The 26,275-nt window shown below is 39.0% G+C and overlaps 1 protein-coding gene across 3 annotated transcripts in view; it reads left to right on the forward strand.

Moving 5' to 3' along the window:
- Esrp1 (epithelial splicing regulatory protein 1) overlaps window positions 1-26,275 on the forward strand; it is a 69,139-nt gene that overhangs the window by 12,915 nt on the left and 29,949 nt on the right. For 2 of the 3 annotated variants that reach the window (XM_069991084.1, XM_069991082.1), the window contains exons 5-13: window positions 8,878-8,976; window positions 9,103-9,157; window positions 10,760-10,870; window positions 10,985-11,117; window positions 11,203-11,245; window positions 13,004-13,305; window positions 15,682-15,900; window positions 18,825-19,023; window positions 24,484-24,652. In XM_069991084.1, the coding sequence (XP_069847185.1) occupies window positions 8,878-8,976; window positions 9,103-9,157; window positions 10,760-10,870; window positions 10,985-11,117; window positions 11,203-11,245; window positions 13,004-13,305; window positions 15,682-15,900; window positions 18,825-19,023; window positions 24,484-24,652 (1,330 nt within the window). The remainder of the gene's footprint in view (window positions 1-8,877; window positions 8,977-9,102; window positions 9,158-10,759; window positions 10,871-10,984; window positions 11,118-11,202; window positions 11,246-13,003; window positions 13,306-15,681; window positions 15,901-18,824; window positions 19,024-24,483; window positions 24,653-26,275) is intronic. The other variant, XM_069991083.1, reaches the window with a different exon arrangement.

A 26,275-nucleotide genomic window follows, 5' to 3' on the forward strand; every position in this document is an offset into this window, starting at 1 on the left:
TTTTTGTGTGTTTTTTTAAGAGAAATTTAATAATAAAAATAGTTTTATTGTTTTTTGTTTTTCTGTCCATTGTAGGGCTTGAACTCTGGGCCTGGGTGCTGTCCCTGAGTACTTGAGCTCAAGGCCAACACTCTACCACTTGAGCCATAGTACCACTTCAGGTTTTCTGGTGGTTAATTGGAGATGTCTCTCAGACTTTCCTGCCTGGGCTGGCTTTGAACTGCAATCCTCAGATTTCAGCCTCCTGAGTAGCTAAGATTACAGGTGTTGAGCCACTGGTAGTGGCCTGGCAGTTTTATTGTTTTAAGAAGCTTCTTTATACCACCTATTCATGCCTGCCACTAACCTTTTTATTGTATTAAATTAATGCTTAGTCTTTTCCAGATTGTTATGTGCTTGGAATACAAACAGTATGCCATCTTTTCATATTGGGTTTTTAACCTAATATATGTCTAAGGTTCCTTTGTGCTTGATAAGTTCATTTCTTTTCTGTGATACTGATATTTCTTACGTACTACAGTTTATTCATTGTCCTAGTGAAATACAACTTTGTTGAGCTCAGTTGAGCTGTGGTAGTTATGCATAAAACTACCCTAAATGGCCTTTACAGGATTTTTGTGTGGGCAGAGATTTTATTTTGGGGGAGGGGGATAAATACCGAGAAGTAGTTGTTGTCACATACAGTTAATCAGTTTTTAATAGTTTTGCTGCATTGTTGTTTAACATACTTTGTTTGTGTAAACAAAGGAATAAAGGCTTGAGTTTGTTTTGTTTCTTTTTTTTTTTTGTCGGTTGTGGGGTCTGAACTCTGGGCCTGAGTATTGTCCCTCCACTCTTCAGCTCAAGGCTAGCCCTCTACCACTTGAGCCATAGGACCACTTCCGGCTTTTTCTGCTTATGTGGTGCTGAGGAATCGAACCCAGGGCCTCATGCATGTGAGACAAGCACTCTACCACTGAGCCATTTTCCCAGCCCCTTGAGTATGTTTTCAATGTACAAGAACATGAATATAGGGACTGGGAAGTTGGCTCAGTGGTAGAGCGCTTGCCTCGCATGTATGAGGCCCTGGGTTCGATTCCTCAGCATCACATAAACAGAAAATTCCGGAAGTGGTGCTGTGGCTCAAGTGGTAGGGCTCTAACCTTGAGCTGAAGAGCTGAGGGACAGCGCCCAGGCCCAGAGTTCAAGCCCCATGACTGACAAAAAACAAACAAACAAACATGAATATACAGTATTCCAATATGTTAATGGATAAAATGAGAATGTTGTCATTTTCTTTGCAAGCATTCTGTCACTGAGCTACATCCTCAGCCCCAAATCAGTCATTGTGTAGTGGAAAAGGAGACTAAAGATTAAGCTCTCTAGGGTCACCTAATAAAAGCTTGAGAAGTCCTTGCTACTCTGGGAGTTATACCTAAGTCTCACTTTGCCTTGGTTACTCCCAAATATAAGCTTTGTGAACTATAATGTGCTATGTAAATAAAGAAGTAAGAGCACTTTGATGAAAGAAAAGGCTTAAGGGTTTCTGGCTCTTAACATTTCTTTCCCTCTTGTCTTGTATTTGGTCAGAAAGCTATTTCTGGTGTTATTAGCCTTCTTAGTTACTCCATTTGCACGTGTGTTGCTTGCTTTAGCATTATGCAATCAAAGCTAAGAAGACCTTATCTAGCAGATGAACTGTACCATTGCATTTTGTAAGACTTTTGTGTAATCAGGCAAGATGGTGTAATGAGGGGCACAGCAGTGTTCTGTGATTTTTTTTTTTTTTCTTTTTGGCCTGGGTGCTATTCCTGAGTGTTTTTGCTCAAGGCTAGTGCTCTACCACTGAGCCACAACTCCACTTTGGTCTTTTTGAGTGCTAATTGGCAATGAAGAGTCTCATGGATTTTCCTGCCCCAGCTGGTATGATCCTCAGTCCTCAGCCTCCTCTAGTTATGATTACAGGCTTGAGCCACCAGTGCCTGAAATATTATTCAGTCTTAAAGAAATAAACTTCTACAAGAAAGACAAATGGAAAAATTGTAGTTAAGATTCTTTGGAAAATATTAAAGGTAACTAAAAATATAAAAATCTATTGAACCATGATCCTATCTCAGATTTCAGCCTCCTGAGTAGGTAGGATTACAGGCATGAACTATTGGTACCTAGCTTCCATGTCTGTCTGTCTCTCTCTCTTTCTCTGTCAGTTATGGGTTTAAATTTAGGGCCTGGGTGCTGTTGCCGAGTTCTTTTGCTCAAGGCTAGCACTCTACCAATTTGAGCCACAACTCTTCTTTTGGTTTTCTGGTGGTTCATTGTAGATAGAGATCTCAGCCTCTTGAGATCTCTATCTAGCAGCTAATATTACAGACATGAGCCACGGCACCCGGTTTTGGTTTTCTTTTTTTTTTTTTTTGGTCGGTTGTGGGGCTTGAACTCTGGGCTTGGGTGCTGTCCCTCAGCTCTTCAGCTCAAGGTGAGCACTCTACCACTTGAGCCACAGCTCCACTTTTGGTTTTCTAGTGGTTTATTGGAGATAAGAGTCTGCCTGGGCTGGCTTTGAACAGTGATCCTCAGATCTTGGCCTCCTGAGTAGCTAGGATTACAGGCATGAGTCACTGACATCCGGCCATTTTCTTTTTTTTTTTTTTTTTGGGGGGGGGTCCGGTCATGGGGCCTGAACTCTGGGCCTGGGCGCTGTCCCTCAGCTCTTCAGCTCAAGGATAGCGCTCTACCACTTCCGGCTTTTTTCTTTTTGCTTACGTGGTGCTGAGGAATCGAACCCAGGGCTTCAGGCATGCAAGGCTAGCGCGCTACCACTGAGCGCTACTACCTTCCCATCCCATCGGCGGTTTTCTTTTTAAAGGAACAAATGATCTTAAGTTTCTTGGTGACATTTACAGTAGTTTCCTTAATTTGGTTATGGAATATTTATGTAAATGAAATTCTTTTTCAAAAATATATGTTTTTTTTCTCCACTATAATTGGATGATATTACTTAAGGACATTTGTTCATCTACTTAGCAAGTCATTTCTTCTTAAAAGATAGTTGTTGTTTTTTAATTTAGATAATCCTGGTTTTCTAAACATATAGTCATTAACCATTTTACAGTAATGCAAAGGTAAATTTATGAATTTCTGTTTGATTGTTGGTCATTGCATCTTTGTGCTATTTGACATGATTAGTGAATTAAATTTCTCAGTACAGCTTTCTAGTAGCAGGATAAAAATAATTAACTCATCCAGGAGTTAGTAAGGCTATGTGTATGCCACTTCTTGGTGAGCATAAAGGGTTCGGATTTGTTTGTACTTTCAAGTACTCTGACATAGTGACATTGGCCTGTTTTTTCTCTTAGATAAAAAATAAAGGAAGTGGTGTTGTGGCTCAAGCGGTAGAGCCCTCGCCTTGAGCTGAAGAGCACAGGGACAGCACCCAGGCCCAGAGTTCAAGCCCTACAACTGACAAAAAAAAAAAAAACTAAAGCTGGGTGCTGGTGGCTCATGCCTGTCCTCCTAGCTACTTGGGAGGTAAGATCTGATGATCATCGTTCAAAGTGAGCCTGGGCAGAAAAGTCTATAAGACTGTTATCCCAATTAATGACCAAAAAAGCCAGAAGTGGTAGAAGGGGTAGAATGCTAACCTCAAACACAAAATCTCAGGGACAGTGTCTGGCCCTGAGTTCAAAACCAGCAAAAAAATTGAAAATTTTTTTAAAAATGAAAATTAAAATACAGGGAGTGGTCTTAATAGCATTGTAATTAAATGAGTTCTAGGGTCACAATTACCAGGGACAAATCAGTTATACTGTCAGCCTGTTTCCCCATATTGAAATGGGAAAGGTTGTTGTAAGGACTTGTGTGAGTAATCCTTTAGACTGTGTGTGGTCCACCGACCCTCCTGGAGACTGTGATCTGGGGACTTCACTAGGTTATCAGAGGCTGTCAGTGACTTTGAAAAGGACTTCCATGTTAATTTCAAACTTTGTTTAAACTGTTTTACACTCGGTCAGCCTCTTGTGAGACTTCGTAGGCGGTGTTCAAAGCAAGTTAGTACAGTAAACTGCAATGTTAATTTGGCTTTTCTATTTGTAAAATAGTGTATGTGCTAGAGGCAAGGCTTAGATAGAGTGATTGTCTAGCAATCACCAAACCCTGATTTGTAACACCAGTTCTATTTCCCTTCCTCCTAAAATATGTGTGCATGCACGGGTGTATATGCATGTATATGTGTATGTACATACACACATAGTGAATTTGGCTCATTCTACCCTTAGGTATTTATGATTAATTGAACAGGGCCATTGTAATTCTGTGGAGGGAAGCATTGAAACTTCCTTGATACCTCTTCATATGAAAAGGATTTAGAATATCCCTAAGTGTACAGTCAAGCTGTGCTAGTAGTTGACCTTGTTAGCTAGAGGGGAAGGAATTATCTTTGGTATCACATTGGCATGTTGTAAACCAAGTTGGCAAATACATTGGCTTGTGGTCGGTAATAAGTTAAGTGACTTGAAATACTGTATATTCTTTGCCATCCCTCAGAGTTAGGTTGATTTCATATGGTTTATTTTAATTATGAAAGAATATGTTTTGGTTTTCAAGAATATGTGTTGCTTTTTTTGAGCTTGACTACTGTAGGATGATTTTGTGTGTGATAGAACACTTGTTTTATTCTCATGGAGTCTCCTTGTTTCTAATTTATTTATCTCAAGTAAATATCTTTTTCAAGACAAGTTCCCATTATGATTTTCAGGCTGGGCTGGAACTTGTGATATTGGAGCCATACCTGATGTGTAGCTGGGATTTACAGGCATGTGCTCCCATGCCCTAAATGTCATTTTTGTTGTTTATTTTGTTTTCAGGGCTGAGTATCCAGTCTATGGCCTTGTGCATATTAAGCCCCTCAAACTCTCAGATTAAAGGGCATCCCTAGTCTAAATGTATTTTTATGAAATAAAGTCTTTGATCTCATTCGCTGGTTAACTTCTACTACTACGTCTGATTTCTTCTAGGGTATAATTCACTCATCAAGTTTGTTTGAAATTTTGTTCACTTGTCCCTTCATTACAATAATACCTCCTACAGTCTTTGTTAGGTAAGGATTTTAGTTTTTTCTTTTGGAAAGGTAGAACTGAGAAGTAGCGTTAAAACTAAGGTTTTACATCCTTTGCCTAGCATTTTATTGCTGGTATAAAAGGTTTGTTGCCTTCCCTCCTGCTGGTACATTTTCATGGTGACATTCTTGATTGCTTCTTTCAAAGCTCAGTTTAAAGTAAAGCAGATTGGCTGTGTGTGAAACTCAGGGCCACAGATAGTGGTAAAGTGCATGTTAGATCTCTGGCATCAAAAACAAAAAGGAATTCACCATTACCAAAAAAACCAGACCTTGTTGAAAAAAAATTTTTTTTAACTTATACAACTCTTTTAAGAATAATCAAAGCCGGGAGCAGGTGGCTCATGCCTGTATTCCTAGTTACTCAGGAGGCTGAGATCTGAGGATCATGGTTAAAAGCCTAGGCAGGAAAGTCTGTAAGACTTATCTCCAAATAACACCAGAATACTGGAAGTGGTACTGTGGTTCAAGTGGTAGAGCACTCACCTTGAGCTGAAGAGCTCAAGGACAGCGCCCAGACCCAGAATTCAAGCTCCATAACCAACTAAAAAATAAAAGCAAACAAAAAAGAATAATTTATTGCTTTCTTCTTCCTTTTTGCTTCATGTACTTGTATGGAACTCAGTTCTTAGAGTACTGTATACTTGGAGTACTATGTTGCTTTTTCTTTGCAATGGTTTACAGGTTTGTTATTTTTTGTTCATTACCATGGGCATTTAAGTATGCCTGACAACCTCTATAGTTATGATACGCTGAAAATAAAAAAAGAAAACAGTAAAAGAGGATGTTACAAAGTTATTTTCTACAGGGTCCCTAACATGTAAGTGTAACCTTGAGGTAGAGTTTTGTGAGATGTACTTGTGAGAGTTTAAACTTGCTTGTTGAACAGCTACTACAATTTGTTATTTTATAGGTGTGATTCTCTTGGATACAAAGTAAAAACAATGTGAACAAGATGCTACTTATGAGTGAAAACTAGGTGTCCTGAAACTAAATGTGTTCATTTTCTGTCAGTCAAGGAGGAACTTTTTCAATATCTAAACAATATTAATGAACTTTGTAGTTTCTCTGTGAATTATACCAGTAGCTAATGAAAGCATGGGTTAGTTCTTAGTCTGTTTCACCAAAGATGATGCTAAGGTAAACTTCCCCCTGTTGAGAGACACAGTCTTCACTTCTCTAATCTTTGTATAAATGTAGAGCTTTGCTCAGTGATGGCCTGAAATGTTTTTTCCCACCCTGCTGGGCTGTACCCTTCCTCAGTCCCTCCTGGCATTTCTCATTTGTAAAGCTGGCTGAGCCTGTTTGTGCTGTTGTAGCTGCCTCAAGGGCAGAATGAGTAAGTTGCATGACGAGCCATAAATTAGGAGGCCCAGACTCATCTTTCCTTCTCTCAAGATCAGGCGTGAAGCCAGTAATTCTAAATGTAACGATCCCTTGATAGGGATTGATACTAAAACAGTTCCACAGAACAACTTTTATTTTTTGTGTTTAGTTCAGGTAAAGATTATGTATTGAAAAAGTGTGAGAAAGGACGAGTGTGTGTGTGTATGTGTGTGTGTGTGTGTGTGTGTGTGTGTGTGTGTGTGTGTGTAAAAGTGTAAGTGTAAAAGGCGGTTTGGGCACACAGGAGGTCTGGTGACTTTTCAAAGTTGTTAGCAGCTTAGAGTTGCTGATCCTCCCTGTGTGATGCGCAAAGGAAAACATGTTGGTACGTGTCATGTAGAACCCAGTTGGCCAAATGCCAAAACCATATTCTTAATTTAAAAGGAGGCTTTAGTAAAACGATTCTTTAGCTACAAATAAACTTCACAGATAGGAGACTTTACACTTTAACTTTGGATCTCTGTTTTTCTCACTTGGGTTTTATCTGTGCATTAGAAAAGCCCTTCAGGAAGGAGTGACATTGTCCAAAAAGAAATATACTCTTCACTTATGTACCTTTAACCCCTCTGTACATCACCTTTCTAATAACCATAAAATTTTTTTTTAAAAAGCACCTTAGTACTTCTCAAAACAAGTTTCTTAACCTTTGTGTAGGGAAATGTGTATACATAATCAAATAAGAGTTTAATTGTAATTCAAGTTCCATTGCCTGCCAGCTGGGTGACTAAGTGAATTGGGGAACATTTTAAAATTCTGCTTTCTCCATCGTGCTTACTCTTACCTACTTGGGAAGCTATTGTAGAAATTGGAAGGAAAGCATGGTGATTGGTATGAAGTGGCATTTAATGAATGGACCTATTTATGTCAATATAGTCTTAGAAGTTACTGTTGGCTGCATACAGACTAGATATCAGCACATAGGAAGTGTACTATGCAGAAGAAAAGTCATTTATTGGCAAGATTATATTTGATGGGCTCTTAAATCGATGGTGTAGCCTAGAGCAGTTAGGGAAGGCTTTTTGGTACTATGTGGCGGTTCTGGTGCAATATGGTTAGCAAAAGTAAGAAAGTTAGATATCTTTTACCATTTATGAGATTAGATGTATCTTAACTAGATGCCCTGTGATGAAGTTACTTGGTGAATGTTCTGGTATGATAACATTATTACAATCTGACCTCAAACTCATAATCCTCAGCCTTCCTAGTACTGAGATTACAGGTGTGTACTATTATATTTCATTTTAAAATTGGTATACATTATATTTCACCATAAAACTTATATGATATAAATGACTATAGTAGTGAAATGAAAGATGTAATAACTGCTAGTTTCATAAGGTAAATATGTTGATGAAGATACATACTTATTTTGGAGTGTAAATAATAAACACCTATTCTGGTTTTACCCTCAATTTCAATTTGAGCCATATGTTTCCCAGTGTATATATATTGACATGACCTTATTTTAGTTGGACATAGTGACACATGAATATATTTCCAGCACTTTAGAGAATGAGACTAGAGGATTCCCAGATAACTTAGGCTGTGTGTGTATATATGTATGTATATATATGCATATATATATGCACATGTGCAGGCATGTGTGACTACTGTGTCCTTGAATTGTTTCTAAAATTTACTCTTCAAGGACTAGCATTTGCTATATTGAAAGAACAGAGATATGAAAGTATTTTGGAAGGGAAGTTTGAGTAAAAGAAGTAGGTCATCAATAATGTAAAATATTCATTTCAGATATTAGGACAAAATTTGTCATTTAATGTCTTGCGGTCTTGAGTGTCATTACCTTTAAGTTACATAGTAATTGTCTTATTTATGCAGTAAAGATGAATACATTGAAAGATTCTTTGCTTTCTTGATAGTTTGAAATGTAGAATTCTGACTGCATACACACATTCTCTGTGTGGGTTAATTGTTAGACCTGCCATTTGTTATTACCTAAATAGGACTTAAAAAAAAATCTTGTTGGCTGGGCTGGGAAGGTGGCTCAGTGGTAGAGCGCTTGCCTTGCATGCATGAGGCCCTGGGTTCAATTCCTCAGCACCACATAAGCAAAAAGAAAAAAGCCAGAAGTGGCGCTGTGGCTCAAGTGGTAGAGTGCTAGCCTTGAGCTGAAGAGCTGAGGGACAGCACCCAGGCCCAGAGTTCAGGCCCTACGACCGGACCAAAAAAAAAAAAAAAAAAATCTTGTTGGCTAGAAGGACAGGATTGGACTGACTTGGGCATTTGATTCAAATAGGTAATCAGAGTCTTCATGGAGTACAGGTGAATTTGACTGACGAGAAGCAGCTCTGGACTCTTGGCTCTGTGTGAGCCAAATTTAGGGCTATCAGTATCCTTATTTTACCTTTCCAAAATGTTTCCTTAACTTAATTTCAAAGGTTTAAACTTTGAGAAGAATAGTTCAGTCTCCCGATATGGAGCCTCTCAAGTTGAAGATATGGGAAATATAATTTTAGCAATGATTTCAGAGCCTTATAGTGAGTATTACTATTATAATTTAGTTCTGGTAACTGATCCCACTATTGACTATTATTTGAATTTCTTCCTACAACTTTACTCTCAAGTAGTTAAAATAATGACTTCTATGTTCTTCCCATTTTTAGATCACAGGTTTTCAGATCCAGAGAGAGTAAACTACAAATTTGAAAGTGGCACTTGGTAAGAAGTTGAATAGTATTCATTTGAGGGTTTGTTCTGTTTTGAGTTTTGTGTTTTGTCAGTCATGGGGCTTGAATTCAGGGCCTAGGCGCTGTCCCTGTCAAGGCTAGCACTTTACCACTTAGAGCTGTAGCACCACTCCAGTTTTCTGGTGAGTAATTGGAGGTAAGAGTCTCACAGACTTTCCTGCCTGAGCTGGCTTTGAACTGAGATCCTCAGATCTCAGCCTTCTGAGTAGCTAAGATTATAGGCGTGAGTCACCAGCGCCTGGCTTCTTTTGAGTTAAAAAATTGTTCTTGAGCTGGGATACAGCTTAGTGGCAAAAGTGCTTGCCTAGCAAGTGCAGCATCCTACATTAAGTCCAAAGTACTAACAAAAAAAAATTGTGCTTACTCATTTTGCAACATTTAGCCCCTGTTGTATTTTAGTAACTTTACTAAATGTTTGTGCTATGGTTTCTTTTGTTAGGTCAGCTATTACTTAAAGAAAGCCTGTATGTTGGCATTAAAAATATGAAGTGTGGCCTCTTCAGTCACTCACAAGATACACTTTTGGATCTTGTGTTTATATTTCTGATTGTTATTTTAATCTCTTCAAGTCTACCCAATTGGAAAATTTCCAAGGAAAAAAAATCATAGGTTTTAAAAGTTTATGGTTTTGGGTGAGATAAGTTAGGTATGTTCATCATATTCTTCATTTTCTTAAAAGTTTGATTGATTGATTGATAGATTATACTGAGATTTAGACTCAAAGACTGGTACTTGCTTAGGTAAGTGCTCTGCAACTTGACCCACCACTCCTGTCAGCTTCTACATTAAACCAAAGGAAATAACCAGCAAAGAGTATGAAATGGTGATATCTGTTATATTTGCCAATCACTACAGTATATGAAATTTATGAATAGAAAGTTGTCATAGCTTTGCCCATAGACTTTGAAGCCTATTCAGTTGTGGAGAAAGTAACTCATTAGAAACATGTAGGATTACTGAAAATATGAATATGAGGAAAGAACATCAAAAGGTATCAAAATGCGTAATAGGTGATTTGCAAATGACTCATTAAGGTGTGAGGACTCTAAAGTGTTTCCATAAACACCCTATGATGGCTCTCTGGTTTGAAAGGGAAACATCTTAATGGCAGACTTCTGACTTCATAGACATATTCCTGAAATGAGTTAATCACTAGTTCTGCTGCCAAATGGGATTTAACCCCTGCATACTGTATACTGAGAACAGATTTTAATCTGTCCTTTTTGGTTTTTGATCAGGCCATGAGGAGATTGGGAGATCTTTGCTTCCTATGAATTGATCCTGGGAGCTTTTGAGTTTATGGCAAACAAGTAGTTCTTTAGCTAATAGATGGTTTCCTGGGTGAATTGGCTATATTGGACCTACATATGCAGCCAGATTTAGGTGACCTCACTAAAGAATACTTTCTACCCAAACAGTTTCCAAGGTTACAAAGGAAGTCAGTATTGCTAGTTTATCTGAACTCCAGATAAAAGAGACCTGAAATTAGACAAATTGCCTTGAAGGGGGTGGAGTAGTAAATGTCAGACTTACAAACACTAATACTGCAACCTCATATTTTGCTTATCCACAGCAGCAAGATGGAACTTATTGATGATAACACTGTAGTCAGGGCACGAGGTTTACCCTGGCAGTCTTCAGATCAAGATATTGCAAGATTCTTCAAAGGACTGAATATTGCTAAGTTGGTTTTCTTTGATTTGTGTTTTACTCTATTTTGAAGGAATTTAGGGTTTACTATCATTTTTCTCCTCACTGTGTTGTTTTCTAGCAGCCATCTGTTTTATTTTTTTCAAAGGGGAGGTGCAGCACTTTGTCTAAATGCTCAGGGTCGAAGGAATGGAGAAGCTCTGGTTAGGTTTGTGAGTGAGGAGCACAGAGACCTAGCACTGCAGAGGCACAAACATCACATGGGGACCCGGTACATTGAGGTATGTCCTCATGCCGCCCGACACTTCACTTGTTGAATGGTGGAGGGCTTACAAAACCATGATTTCACTTCTCTTTTTCTCTTAGGTTTACAAAGCCACAGGTGAAGATTTTCTTAAAATTGCTGGTGGTAAGTGCCCTTTATAATACATGGTTTTAGCTAAAAAAAAAAAAAAAAGAACTTAAAAACCTTACGTATATACTAAATAGATGTGCAACATTATGGATTTTTTTTTAAATTTCCCAAGGAAACATGAAAACATTTTTTTTTCTATTTAAGATAATAAGAAATTACTAATGGTATCAATGAGTTTAATGTACTGTAACATTTGCCCTAAGGCATAAGCTAACTTTCTGTAGTTAAATAGCCATCAAAAGTAAAGATGCACAAGGTGAAAGGTTCATATGCAGTCACTAATAAAAACCAGGCATTGGTGGCTAATACCTGTTATCTGAGCTATTCAGGAGGCTGAGATATGAAAATCCCAGTTCAAAGCCAGCCCTAGGAGGAAATTGTGTGAGACTTTTATCTTCAACTAAACCACCAGAAAGCCAGAAGTAGCACTGTGGCTCAAGTGGTAGAGTGCTAGTCTTGAGAATAGAGAGTTTTAGGGACAGAACCCAGGCCCTGAGTTCCAGCCCCAGGACTGGGTGGGGGGGGGGGATATATATATATACACACACACACACATATAATTTATTTGAAGTTTTTATTATTTTTGTATTTTATTAGCATATGCAAATTATAGAAAATAATGATTTCATTGTATTTTCATATCTAATGTACTATGATCATAAACTCCTACTCCCAAAGTATGTAACTACACTGTGATCTTTCCTTGAATGTGTAAACTTTTTAACATAAAGGGAAATAACATACTCAAATTCCTAAATGTATCAACCTATTTCTTTCTTGTAGTTTATAAAGAAGGCAGTTTTATAGATGAGGAAACTAAGGCACAGAAACTAAACTTTACAAATGTCATAACCTAGCAAATAGAATTGCCAAAATTAGGCTCAGGCCTTGTGGCCCAAGGGCCTATGCTACTTGTTACTTCTGTTGTGGTTGTTGAGAATTGGATGCAAGGCTTTGTGCAAGCTCATCACACATGGTACTACTTAGCTCAACCCTACCCAGGACCTGTGACTACTATGATGACTTCATACATCCCTGAAAAATATAGATAATTTTCCTTTCCAGTCCTGGGGTTTGAACTCAGGGCCTGGACTCTATCCCTAAGCCCTCTGCTCAACGTTAGTTTTCTACCACTTGAGCCACATTGCCACTTTCGGATTTTTCTGTTTATATGGTACTGAGGAATCGAATCCAGGCCTTCATGCATGCTAGGCAAGCACTCTACCACTGAACCATATTCCCTGCCTGAAATATAGATAATTTTTATACTATTTTATCTTGTCAGCTTCCTAAGTTAATGGGCATTTTATGAAAATGCTAGGGGAAGAGTTTCAAAATTTGAGGGAAAATAAAATTCTGATTCCTAAGCTAGTATAAATTCAGTAGGAGTGTAGTTTGTTTGTTTGTTTTTGGTCAGTCATGGGGCTTGAATTCTGGGCCTGGGCACTGTCCCTTAGCTCTTCAGCTCAAGGCGAGCCCTTTACCACTTGAGCTACAGTGCTACTTCTGGTTTTCTAGTGGTTTATTGGAGATAGGAGTCTCACAGTCTTTCCTGCCCAGGCTGGCTTTGAACTGCGATCCTCAGATCTCAGCCTCCTGAGTAGCTAGAATTAGAGGCGTGAGCCACCAGCGCCCGGCTGAGTGTAGTTATTTTTAATTCAAAACGTTGCCTGACATTTTATATTATATATTTGACAAAATTGTTGTCTTGACTATATTTCCCCCTGCTTTCGCTAATAATTGTTTTCCTAGGAACATCCAATGAGGTTGCCCAGTTTCTCTCCAAGGAAAATCAAGTCATTGTCCGGATGAGAGGGCTCCCCTTCACAGCCACAGCTGAGGAAGTGGTGGCCTTCTTCGGTCAGCATTGCCCCATCACTGGAGGAAAGGAAGGCATCCTTTTTGTCACCTACCCAGATGGTAGGCCAACAGGCGATGCTTTTGTGCTCTTTGCCTGTGAGGAATATGCGCAGAATGCATTGAGGAAGCACAAGGACTTGTTGGGTAAAAGATACATTGAGCTTTTCAGGAGCACCGCAGCTGAAGTTCAGCAGGTTGGTTTTTAAGAGTAGATGGGAACCTTCACATCAATTTCATTTTAATTGTTTTAGATTAAGTTGTGGTATTTTGTTTACTTAATAAGTACTTCTTAAATGAAAATCACAATGTCATGGGAAAAAATGATGAGGTATTGCCACATGTAATGAGTATTAACTTCTGTTCTTTACCATACATTATTCAGTCTAAAAACTTGGAGAATGTAGTAAGTATTGGTGCATGAAATAGTCTCATTCTGTGACCAAAAAGAAGCCTTACCTGTGCATGCACAAGAAATAGTTTGTGTGTATTCTTGTCTAATATTTGTAGGTCATATCTTGAAAGCTTGCTTGTGTTGAAAATTTTTCATCTTCAAATGAATGTCATTGAGGTACATATTTGATTTATACATTCTTGTATTATTGTGCATTGGGGTTGTTTGCTTTTCTTCTACAAAGAAAAGATATTCCTGCACAAGCATACTAGTAAAGCTTACCATCAATTTTTGATTTTTTTTTTTTTTTTTTTGGTATTTGGCAGGTATTATAAAATGCTTAGCTGTTTCTTTTTTTTTTTTTTTTTAATTTAATTTTATTTTATTTGAGAACATACTGTACAGAGGGGCTACAATTACATGGGCAGGATAATGCATACATTTCTTACCAAGCATTGCAGCCTCCTCCTTTGTTTACCCTTCACCTCCCTTCCCCGCCTCCCCCCTCCCCCCACCCAATTATACCCCCCTCCCCCCACACACCGACATTGTAAAGCTGGTTTTGACATGACATTTTGTACTTCTCATTGTTGCAACAGGTCCACCTGAATCCTTAAATGACTTGTTTGTCCCCATCTCCTCCACATGTTATACTGACATCAAATATGCTTAGCTGTTTCTTGTCATATAGAAAATCAGTTATTATTTATCTTTATGATTACTAACTTTTTAAAAGTTTGTGTCCAGGGCTGGGTAGAGTACTTGCCTAGTATGCATAAAGCCCTTAGTTCCATTCCTCAGTACCACATAAAAAACTGGAAGTGGCACTGTGGCTTAAGTGGTAAAGTACTAGCCTTGAGCAAAAGCTCAGGGACAGTGCCAAAGCTCTAAGTTCAAGCCCCAGGATTGGAAAAAAACAAAAAAAAAGAGGTTTTTGGTTTCTTGTGTTGCTCACATCTATAATCCTATCTATTCAGGAGGCTGAGATCTAAGGATTGTAGTTCAACGCCAGCCCAGTAGGAAAGTCTGTGAAACTCTTTCTCTCATAAAAAGTTATCTCCTAAAAATCCACTTGAAAACTAGAAGTGGAGCTGTGGTTCAAAGTGGTTGAGTGCTAGCCTTGGCAAAAAATCTCAGGGACAGGTCCCAGGCCCTTAGTTCAAGCCCATAACTGAGAGAGAAAAAAAAAGTTTCTCATCATGTAGCTATTCTGTCTTGTGCTTGTGTCTGTGTGGCCTTATGTTTTAATATCTTTCAAAACTATTATTTGGCATGTGGTCCTTGACAAGGTTAGTCTCTTTATTTTCTTGAGTTGGAGGTAAAATGTAAGGATAATATTAAGGGGAATGCTTTGTACTCAGTGAAATGAAAACTAGTTCATTCATGAAAGTGCCCTCTTAGCAGTATGCGTGAACAGAAACAACATTTTTTTTTTTTTTCTTTTTGCCAGTCCTAGGGCTTGATGAACTTAGGGTCTGGGCACTGTCCCTGAGCTTCTTTTTGCTCAAGTCTAGTCTAGCACTCTACCATTTGAGCCATAGCACCACGTCTGGCTTTTTCTGTTTATGTGGTACTGAGGAATCGAACCCAAGGGCTTCATGCATGCTAGGCAAGCACTCTACCACTAAGCCACATAAGAGTCTCACGGACTTTCCTGCCTGGGCTGGCTTTGAACTGTGATCCTCAGATTTCAGCCTCCTGAGTAGCTACCAAACAGCAGACTTTTTTAAGATACTTGTCATAATTGTTGTGCTTGTCCATGTTGACACAACCTTAGATTCTGACATGTCTTCTTATATATTGGGCAGAAGTAGGTACCACAGTCTCTCAGCTGAATTGCCCAGATGTCTCCATCAGTACTTCTGAAACTTGAATGCACTTAACTCACTCAAGGACCCTGCTAAAAATTTCTAGAGTAGAGCAGAGACAGCATTTCTCTTGGTTTTTGTACTAGGGTTTCAGCTTCTGGCATTATACATATTAAGCATGTGCTCTCTGCACATATTAAGTGTGTACTCTGTATATATTAAGTTTATATACATTTTTCTGTATGTGTTAAGCATAAGCTTTGTGTCACTCAGCTGCAACCAGCCTCTGGACTCTGCATTTCTAACCAGCTCTCAGGTGAATCCATTGCTCGGCCGCAGACTAAATCTCTTGTGTTTTGCTTTGCATATAGGTGCTGAATCGATTCTCCTCTGCCCCTCTCATCCCACTTCCAACACCTCCCATCATTCCAGTACTACCTCAGCAATTTGTGCACCCTACCAACATTAGAGACTGTATACGCCTTCGAGGTCTTCCCTATGCGGCCACAATAGAGGACATCCTGGAGTTCCTGGGGGAGTTTTCTACAGATATTCGTACCCATGGGGTTCACATGGTATTGAATCATCAGGTAAAAAAAGTTGGGTAGCTGACCTGCTTGTTTCCAGTGAAAAAATGCTTTCTTTTATTAAAAGAATATTTGTTAATTTGAGGGGAAAAACAACTATAATAGGGCCCCCCCCCCTCCACTTGGAGGGTTTCTCTACTTTTGTAGTTTTCTTTTCACTTTCAAATATACTGTGTGGGGCTGGGAAGGTGGCTCAGTGGTAGAGCGCTTGCCTTGCATGACTGAGGCCCTGGGTTCGATTCCCCAACACCACATAAGCAAAAAGAAAAAAGCCGGAAGTGGCGCTATGGCTCAAGTGGTAGAGCGCTAGCCTTGAGCTAAAGAGCTGAGGGACAGTGCCCAGGCCCAGAGTTCAGGCCCCACGACCGGACCCAAAACAAACAAACAAATATACTTACTGTGTTTACCTTTAAAATATATGTATATGCATATACACATATACATGCATATAAGAAGTCTTTAGAGTATACTCCAGAAAAGGATACTATTACTATGATAATTGACATGATAATTGAAATTCAGCTTTGATTTTTCTCATCACATAAATCTACTATTTATCAGTAGTCTCAGATAAGAACTAAATATAACAGCAGTGCATATAACACTTGTTGCAGCCACTGAACTCTGCATCTCTGTTGTTTTCATGTCAGTGGTCACAGACAAATCTGTTTACAAGTGAACATGGCTGTATTCCTGTGTGTTTTGTATCCACAGGTTCTTATACAATGACATTTCCCAATTTTTTGTTAATATGTTAGACATGAAATTCTAGTCAATAAAATGTAAAATTGGGCTGAGAAGGTGGCTCAGTGGTAGAGTGCTTGCCTTGCATGCACGAGGCCCTGGGTTCGATTCCTCAGTACCACATAAGCAAAAAGCCGGAAGTGGCGCTGTGGCTCAAAGTGGTAGAGTTACTAGCCTTGAGCTGAAGAGCGGAGGGACAGCGCCCAGGCCCAGAGTTCAGGCCCCACGACCAGACCAAAAATAAATAAATAAATAAATAAAATGTCAAATTATTGCTGATTTGTATCTATGCCCTCTATTAACAGTGTGTGGAGCTTACAGACACACAGCTATATTAAGAAATGAATTGTTGGGAATGGGAATATGGCTTAGTGGTAGAGTGCTTGCCTAGGATGCATGAAGCCCTGCGTTCAATTCCTCAGTACCACATAAAAGGAAAATCCAGAAGTGGCACTGTAGCTCAAAGTGGTAGAGTGCTAGTCTTGAGTGAAAGAGCTCAGGGACAGTGCCCAAGCCCTGAGTTCAAGCCCCATAACTGGCAAGAAAAGAAAAGAAAGAAATGAATTGTTGAGTCCTCTGTCAATATCTGTTTGAATTCTTTCAGTGTGTCAATGTAAGCTATTTCTTCCTATGATGCAACTTGTGGGTTAAAGGAAATTTAAAAATATAGGCTGTCAGTGCTTTGTGCTAGCTTAAACAGGAAAACTATGAATACTCATAAGCCAAGCAGTTCTAATTGATAGAAGGTAAAATTGTATTGTTTTGGAAAACAAATTTTTGAGCATTATAAGTGGAATATGGTCTTATAATGGAAAAACTAAAATTTTTTCCTGTTATCTCCTACTTTTTCTTTCACTTGGAGGTCTGGTCACTTTCATAGGTATAATCTTGTCTCACTGGGAGGCACATACCATTTTGCACAAGGAATCGGAAACCTTCCTCAGCCCTTGGTTAGTTTCTACACCAGCACATACTCATTCTAACTCTTACATTCATTTTAAGCTGCACACCTTCTTACCTCACATCTCTCTTAGCATGCTTCACTGGTTAAAGTCCTTTTGAATACCTGTCTCCACAATCGGGCATCACCAGTGAACTACTTCTTTTTGAGTCATGTTTCTAATACATTAGAGGTCATTCCTCTTTGATTAACAACAGTGGACAGATTCACCTGTCATTTGACCATTTGAAAATGCTAATCATTTAAAAATGATGGACAAACTCTTAGTTACGCTGAAGATGTTAGGTTTCTATCTTGGACTGTGTTTGTTGCTAATTTCCTTGGTATGGCAACTCTTATGGTAACTTGCATGGTAATTGGATCAAGTACTTCCTAGGAAACATTTAGACGGAACTATAAAAAAAGAAAGCAGGAAGTGTCACTGTAGCTTAAGTGGTAGAGCGCTAACCTTGAGCTGAAGAGCTGAGGGACAGTGCTCAGGCCAAGTTCAAGCCCCATGACCGACAAAAAAAAAGAAAGCAGAACTATAAACCAGTTTGGTCTGTTTCTGCCACACAAAAATGTTCATGATAAAGCAAAAGTATTCCAAGTTTTTGTAACAGAAATCTGTAAGTTGTTTATAAATAGGGATATTTAGCAAACTACTCTGTAGCTCCCAAATAAGACTGGTGGGTCATTACCCAACACTGGGCCCTTAAGCTACATTCCAACATTGGAAGCAAAGCAAAAGGGACTTGGCGGGTCAGTGATAGATGAGCACTGAGAGCCAAAAGACAATTCTGGCTTGTCCTGTTTCCTGTAGGAGGATATGTAAAGCTTTAAGACTGGTTCTGTTTCTAGCTTTTCCCAATCAAATGAGACTTAATCGGATTTTTCAGACGGGGAAGAGGGGGGAGAATCCAGTATGCAATCTTGTATTTTGAAGTTGGCAGTCACAAGGAGACCTTTTCAAAACCTTGTAAATCGGATACTAATTTAACAGAAACCAAGAAGGATCACTTTCAGCTATGAGCTCTCAAAACTGTTCCTTCACGGTTTTGTGGTCCATTAGGGGATAAAACACACATCAGATTTCATCCACTCACACTGTCACCCAGATTTTGTGGCTAAATATGTCTGTACTATGGGTGATTGTCACTTTGCATGTTTTGTAAGCAACCATTCATTTCCTTGTTGAAGGAGACAGTCTCCTTTTGTTTTTATTCTTCCCCTACACCCTCAGGGCCGCCCATCAGGAGATGCCTTTATCCAGATGAAGTCTGCGGACAGAGCATTTATGGCTGCGCAAAAGTGTCATAAAAAAACCATGAAGGACAGATATGTTGAAGTCTTTCAGTGTTCAGCTGAGGAGATGAACTTTGTGTTAATGGGGGGCACTTTAAATCGAAATGGCTTATCCCCACCGCCATGTAAGTTACCATGTAAGTTTTTCTTGGGTCTTGGCGCTATTCTACGCTGTATGCTGGTAGGTGCTTAAGCTGCTTTCATAACTTTCTGTGTCCCTGGTTCTATCTGAGGCAGGCAAGGTGGTTATATAAGGCTTTCCCATCTGAAATCAGTAGTATCTGGTAATCATTTAAGACCTTGGTTGTGGACACCCATAATTAGAGATGCTCCAAATACCTCCTTTCAAATTTTATTCTTGCTTTTCCAGTGATAAGCACGTGGTTTCTGAAGCTTAGTGTGTTCCAGATAAGCACTGACTCTGGGAGGCAACCTGGCTTTGTAGATTTTTTAATTTGCATTTAAAGGGAAAATAAACAGATAATTGGATGCTTTCCCTGTCCCCCTCTTAAATGCATTAAGCTTTATGAAGAATGATTGACACCCGCTTTTCATTTTTTGAATATCAATTGTGTTTTGTGAGGACAACCTGGAGAGCATTTCTATTGCTTGCCAGGATGTCTAGAATGAGTGAGTTAGTAAAAATACATAAATGCGTAAACAATTGAGCCAAAGTTTCCATTGGGTCGCAGGATCAGTGCTTAATTCCAAACCATGCTCTTGCTCGTTGGCATCTGGGTGCAAGCCATCTGAAATCCTGTTCCGGGAGGAATAAGCCCCGTATTTATATTTGTAGAGGGCAAGTCCTAGTTAGTGACTTAAGGAATGTTTGAGAATCTAATGTTAAAGCTGGAGGCTTTTTTGTTGTTTTAAATGAAGTTTTCACCTTTATGTAAGACAATAACCTTGTTATGCATGTTGGATATGTTTAAAGAACATATTATTTGGAATAAAGTTCAAACATATGCTTCATTCCCAAAAAGAGTATAGATGTAGAAGGTTAGTTTTACTTTATAGTAAAAAGGGATCCATGCCAGTTAGTCAATTTTATAAAATATTACTTGTAGAACATTCAGTGGGGCTTAGTCCTTTTCTCCCTTTGGAGTTCTTCAGTGCTAATATTCCACTTACCTGCTGCTTGCTGTTGGTGAATATTTTAAGAGTTAATTGTGAATGAGCATAAAGTTTTGAAAGTTTGTAACTAGGTTTAAGAAAATATCCTGACGTAATCTTACTTGTATGTTTTCTATGCATAAATGACTGAGAATGTAGAAGTTGTTACAGTATTGTTTAGTGACAATCTATATGAAATAGACCAAGTTCTGAAGCTGGGCACAATGGCTCATGCCTGTAATTTTAGCTAATCAGTGTGCTGAGATCTGAGGATCAAGGTTCAAAGCCACCCAGGCAACAAACTCCATGAGATTCTTATCTGCAACTAACCTGCAAAAGTTAGAAATGGAGGTAAAATTAAGTGATAGAATGACAGCTTTTAGCAACAAAGCCAAGAGACATCACAAGGCCCTGAGTTCAAGCACTAGTACCTGCATACATGCATACACACAGAAAAACAAAACAACTAAGTTCCTTTTCAGGTATGACCCAGGTTTCTATGTTGTGATATCCTTTTACTTTTTTCTCCTCCTGAAGGAAAACTGCTTATTGCAGGCTTTATTTTTTTTCCCTCCCTTTTGCCTAAGGAAAAAATTTCAATACACATTTCACAAAAGAATATTTTATATGCATGAATATATAAGTAGACATATGTATACACACATGTGTACAGATATGTGTGTATAACATACCATTTAAAGGTATATAAGTAAATGTATACCTGCATTATAGTTCATGAAGGCAGTTATCCATATGAATGCATATATGTATATAATTTATAGGTATCTAATGTCTTTCTCTCTGTCTCTTTCTCTCTCTTTTTCCATATATATGTAGAGTTGTACTGAGGTTTGAATTCAAGACTTTATATTTGCCAGTCAGGTACTCTATTGTTGGAGCCAGGCCTCCAGCACAAAGAATTTTTGTATCTTTTAATATTTTCCAAAAATACAGTATTTTTTATGTTTTGAATACAAACCCTGGTTATATTCATATTTACCATGCTTTGTAGCTTTAAAAATTTTTAATTGTTATTATAAAGGTGATATATAGAGAAATACCGGAATTTTAACCACAGTTTTTCCATTTCTCTTCATTGAAGTTTATTTCTTTATGAATGACCAATCTGCCTAGCACCAGTGTCTTATTTCCTAGCTCCTCAGGAGACTGAGATCTGAGGATTGTGGTTTGAAGCCATTCTAGACAGGACAGTATATGAGACTTTTATCTCCAGTTAGCTGGATGTAGAGTGTGGTTCAAGTGGTAGAACCTTGAGAGAAAAAGCTAAAGGTCATCACCCAGGCCCTGAGCTCAAGCCCCAGGATTGTACAGCAAATAGAGAGAGACAGAGAGAGAAAGAAAATCATGTATATCTGCTAATATTGAACTTGTTCTGCTGAACTTTTTTCCTGTCAGTATACTTTTAAGTCACTGCCTAATTACACGGCAAATACAAAAATAGTGATTGTTAACATAGTTAAAGTTTTTAACATTTACATTGGTTAATACTCTCCACTGAGAGATCTTTTTTGAAAATTTCATTTGGCAAAGATGCTGTCAAAGTCTTGATTTTTAAATTTCATCATTTTAATGTCATTTAATGATATGTGAATGAGTATAAAGTTTTGAAGTTAACGAAGTACATTTTATGGTCAACTTGATTTTTAGGAATATAAAAATAGAAGTACTTTCATTTAAGAAACACATAAGTCTTTAGCAAGAGCATCTCTTTAGTTAAGAATTTCTACCATTTGGGAGTGGCGCTGTTGCTCAAGTGGTAGAGTGCTCCCTTGAGCTGAAGAGCTGAGGGACCGTGCCCAGGCCCAGAGTTCAAGCCCCAAAACCAACCAAAAAAAAAAAAAAAGAATTTCTACCATTCTATTTTTCTTTCCTTTTTTTTTTTTTTGCCGGTCATGGGGCTTGAATTCTGGGCTTGGGCGCTGTCCCTCAGCTCTTCAACTCAAAGTTAGCACTCTACCACTTGAGCTACAGCGCCACTTCAGGTTTTCTAGTGGTTTATTGGAGATAGGAGTCTCATGGTTTTTCCTGCCTGGGGTAGGCTTTGAACTGAAATCCTCAGATCTCAGCCTCCTGAGTAGCTAGGATTACAGGCGTGAGCCACCGACGCCTGGCCTACCATTCTATTTTTCTTTTTTGAAGTAGAACAGACATACCTGTTATGTCTTCCTTCCTTTCCACCCTCCCTCCCTTCCCTTCATTTCCTTCTCCCTCCCTCCTACCTTCCCTCCCTCCCCCCTCTTTCTTTCTTCTTTCTTTCTTTTTCTTTTTTCCTTTCCTTTCCTTTCTTTTCCTCTTCTTCCTTTTTTTGGTAATGGGGTTTAAACTCGGGGCCTGGGAACTGTCCCTGAGCTCTTTTGCTCAAGGATAGCACTCTAGTTCTTTAAGCCTCAGTGCCACTTCTATATGTTTTCTTAATGTTGTTCCACATTGTCTATAATGAATTGCTTCACTAGATGTAAAATCAGAATATGTGCATAGTTAATATAATTTTCTATGATACTTCAGTTTGTATTATTTTCTATGGGGTTCCTTAAAAATAGCAATCATATTTCAAACTATAAGTATCAGGGAAAGTGAAGGAAGGGATAACATTGTCCGAAAAGAATTGTGTAAATTATCTACTTGTGGAATTGTAACTCCTTTGTACACTCCCTAATAACAATAAAAATTGCATATGCACACACACACATACACAAACACAAACTGTGTTTAGCACAATTATTTTTGTGTGTTCCAGTTCTGGGGTTTGAACTCAAGGCCTGGGTCTGTGCCTGAGCTCTTTCCGCTCAAGGCTTGAACTCTACCACTTAAGCAGTAGGTCAATTTTCAGCTTTTTACTGATAAGTCTCCTGGCTGGCTTTGAACCATGATCCTCAGGTCTCAGCCTCCTGAGTAGCTAGGATTATAGGTGTGAGCTAACAGCACCTGGTTAGCACAATTTTTTTTAAATGAATATAAAAGAGGTACCACAGCCAGGCATGGGATCATACATTCCTGTGATCCCAATATTTGGGAGGCTGAAACAGGACAATTTAAGTTTTGAGACTATACAGCAAGACCCTCAAGAAAAATCAAGGACTTGGGAATATAGCTTAATAGTTGACCATTTGTCTAGTATAGTTAAGAACCAAAGTTCAGTCCTCAGAACCATGGCAGGCAGAGGGAAAGACAATGGAAGAGGTGCCTACAATTAAATATGAAATCAGTATTGTCCTTTGTTCTGTATCCCCATATTCCACTGACTAATTGCTCATCTCCATAGATGTGGAGAATACCCATAAGAACAAAATGAGAATGGGAAGTTATCTTGGAAATTTTTTTTTGTTTGCAAGTTTCCCATGAGCCTTTGCTGGTTGAGTAATCTAATCTTGTGGTTCCATATGCAAAACTTAATCTCAGATTCAGTCAACTCAGTTTCCTCTTTTCAGTACACATAGTCTGGCTGGGTGTGTTCATCCAACATGTAAAAGCTAGTCACCAGCAATGTCTCTAACTTTAGATTTTCTGAATAGGGAAGATTCAGAAAGCAAAGAGATCCCCCTAGCCCACCCCTGCCAATGGTGCTGGAGATGGAACTTGGGTCCTCACATGTTGTAAATATGCACTCCACAACTTAACTGTGCCTTCCATCTGTGGGCTCTCTTCTATTTGTTCTGAGTCAGCTTTTTTATCAGCTAACTCTTAGGGAAGACCTGGGCATGTGGATCTCCAGGTCTATTTCCCATGTTGGATTTTTTTCCCCTTTTGATACTGGAGTTTAATCTCAGGGCCTCACAGTTGCTAGGCAGGCATTCTACTGCAGGATTACCCCTTTAGTCTTTGTTCGCAATGCTTACTTTTGAGGTAGCATCTCCCTTCTTTCCCAAGTACATTCATGGACTATAATCCTGCCAAAGCTGTGAGGATAGGCTCTTTCTACCATGCTTAGTTTCTCAAGTTGAGATGGATTTTCCTGCCTAGGCTGACCCAGAACTATAGTCTACCTTGTTTAAGGCTTCTGTGTAGCTGGAATGACAGGTGTATGTTACCATGTCCAGCCTAATGGCTTATTAGTGTTCTTGCAAACTTTTTGTCAGGATTGGTCTAGAAGTGCAATCTTTCCAATCTCAGCTTCCAAATAGGGTTATAGGCATAAGCCACTGGGCACTTTGTCTGGCTTAGACTTTTATTTTCTTCAACAGCTTTGAAGATGTAGATTAGTTTCAAAGGCCATGTAATGAATTTCCTTTAATGAACAAACTTGGTCTATTCCCTTTGGGTCAGTTCACTGTGGCGCAGAGTATGCTAGAGTGAAATATTTTTAATCTTTTCCATTTCATGCTGTAATAAAAGGTAGCTATGTTGCATGGAATAGTAGGAAAAAGTAATGGTCTTTTCCTTCAAAATGTATAGCTAGAAGAGTGCCTTTATGACTGTTGTGTCTGTTAGGAACATGTCTAAAGGCTCTCTCTTTGCTTGTTTAGGCCTGTCTCCTCCCTCCTACACATTCCCAGCTCCAGCAGCAGTGATTCCTACAGAAGCTGCCATTTATCAACCCTCTGTGCTTTTGAGTCCACGAGCGCTACAGCCCTCCACAGCCTACTACCCAGCAGGCACTCAGCTCTTCATGAACTACACAGCGTACTATCCCAGGTAAGCCTCTGAAGGAAGTGGAAGGAAGGAACTGAAACAAAGAACTTCTTTGATGGCCAGCCCTCAAATACACAAAAGAATATTGTCTGCCACGTCGAAGGTTAGCATTAGGAGGCTACATTTTCTGGTTATATCTCTGACCAAGAAAATTGTTTCAAGATAAACTGAAGCTTATTTTTTAACCACCTATGGATAGCAAAACCTTTCAGTTCACCTATGCATTCAGCTTCCCCTATTTACTCCTGTTAGCACAGCCATTTAAATGAGTAGCTCTGTGATCCTCGAGATAGAGTGGCCATATCAAGGCAATAAATTGTGAAACAGGAAAATCCATAATGAACCATTGTATTATTTTTATTTTTCAGTAGCATGATCTGGTGTCAATCCACAATAAATAAAAACTGTTGCTTGAAATTTTTGAGGGCTTAAATTCTTTTCCTCTTACATCTTTAGTATAAACAAATCCAGAATTGCATATACAGTATTATCATGGAGTCATTATATTTTAAGTATTTTACAGTTGCAATTAATTTCTGGGAAGCAGCATGGTATAATGGAAAGATGGTCAGTTGGAGAACTGGGAGATGTGAGTTTTAATTTCATAAATTTTAACTAGGACAAACCCTTAACATTTCTGGATCTGTAAAATAATGGGATATTGGCCAACATTTGGGGTCCCTTTTAAATCTGTGCCAGTGACTCTATGTGAGTATGATAATGGCCTAGACTAACCTCTCTGACCCCTGCATTTGTTATATTGAATTGTATTTTTCTTCTTCCTCCAATGTAGACTTCATGCAAGAAGTTTGGGGATCTCTCAAGAGACCCTTTTAATTATATTTTATTCACTGCCATTGAAAGTATTCTAACAATAAGAATTGGAAGAAAGACATGAAGGGGGAAAAACAGGCATGAAAGTTGTCAGCTTGTTGTCTTTGAAGACTTGGAAAGGTCTTGGGTGTTACTCAGTGGTAAAATACTTACACAACATGCTCCATGCCCTGTGTTTGATTCCTGGCACTGTGAAGGAAAAAAGAAAAAAGATCAAGAACACGAGGAAACTGTTCATGGTTGAGTCCCAAGCCAGACACCTAGCCCAACACAGTTTTTTCACCTCTGGAGTCTCGGACAATTGTTTGATGCTGTTGGGCTCTGGTTACCCTACTCTGTCTTACATCATCAGAATGTGAGGCTGGAATGCCTGGTGTACTTATCTGTTCTATAGTTCCTTTCCATAATAACCAGTTCCATTATGGACTTGCTATTTAGGCTCTGTTAAAAGAAAGAATTCCTTAGAAGTGAGACCATGAGCATGAATTGAAGACCCCAAGGCAGGAAGAATCGACATTTGTGGCTTAATTCCTTGGGCAGTTTTAGTCCCCTGCCTGTTAATTCTTTTGCAACTAGTAGTTTTAAAGTTCATAAGGTGGGGCTGGGAAGGTGGCTCAGTGGTAGAGCGCTTGCCTTGCATGCATGAGGCCCTGGGTTTGATTCCTTAGCACCACATAAGCAAAAAGAAAAAAGCCGGAAGTGGCGCTGTGGCTCAAGTGGTAGAGCACTAGCCTTGAGCTGAAGAGCTGAGGGACAGCGCCCAGGCCCAGAGTTCAGGCCCCACGACCGGAT

This window comes from Dipodomys merriami, unplaced genomic scaffold (genome assembly GCF_024711535.1).
Source record: "Dipodomys merriami isolate MVZ:Mamm:240054 unplaced genomic scaffold, mDipMer1.0.p SCAF_4, whole genome shotgun sequence".
In the NCBI taxonomy this organism is placed as follows: domain Eukaryota; kingdom Metazoa; phylum Chordata; class Mammalia; order Rodentia; family Heteromyidae; genus Dipodomys; species Dipodomys merriami.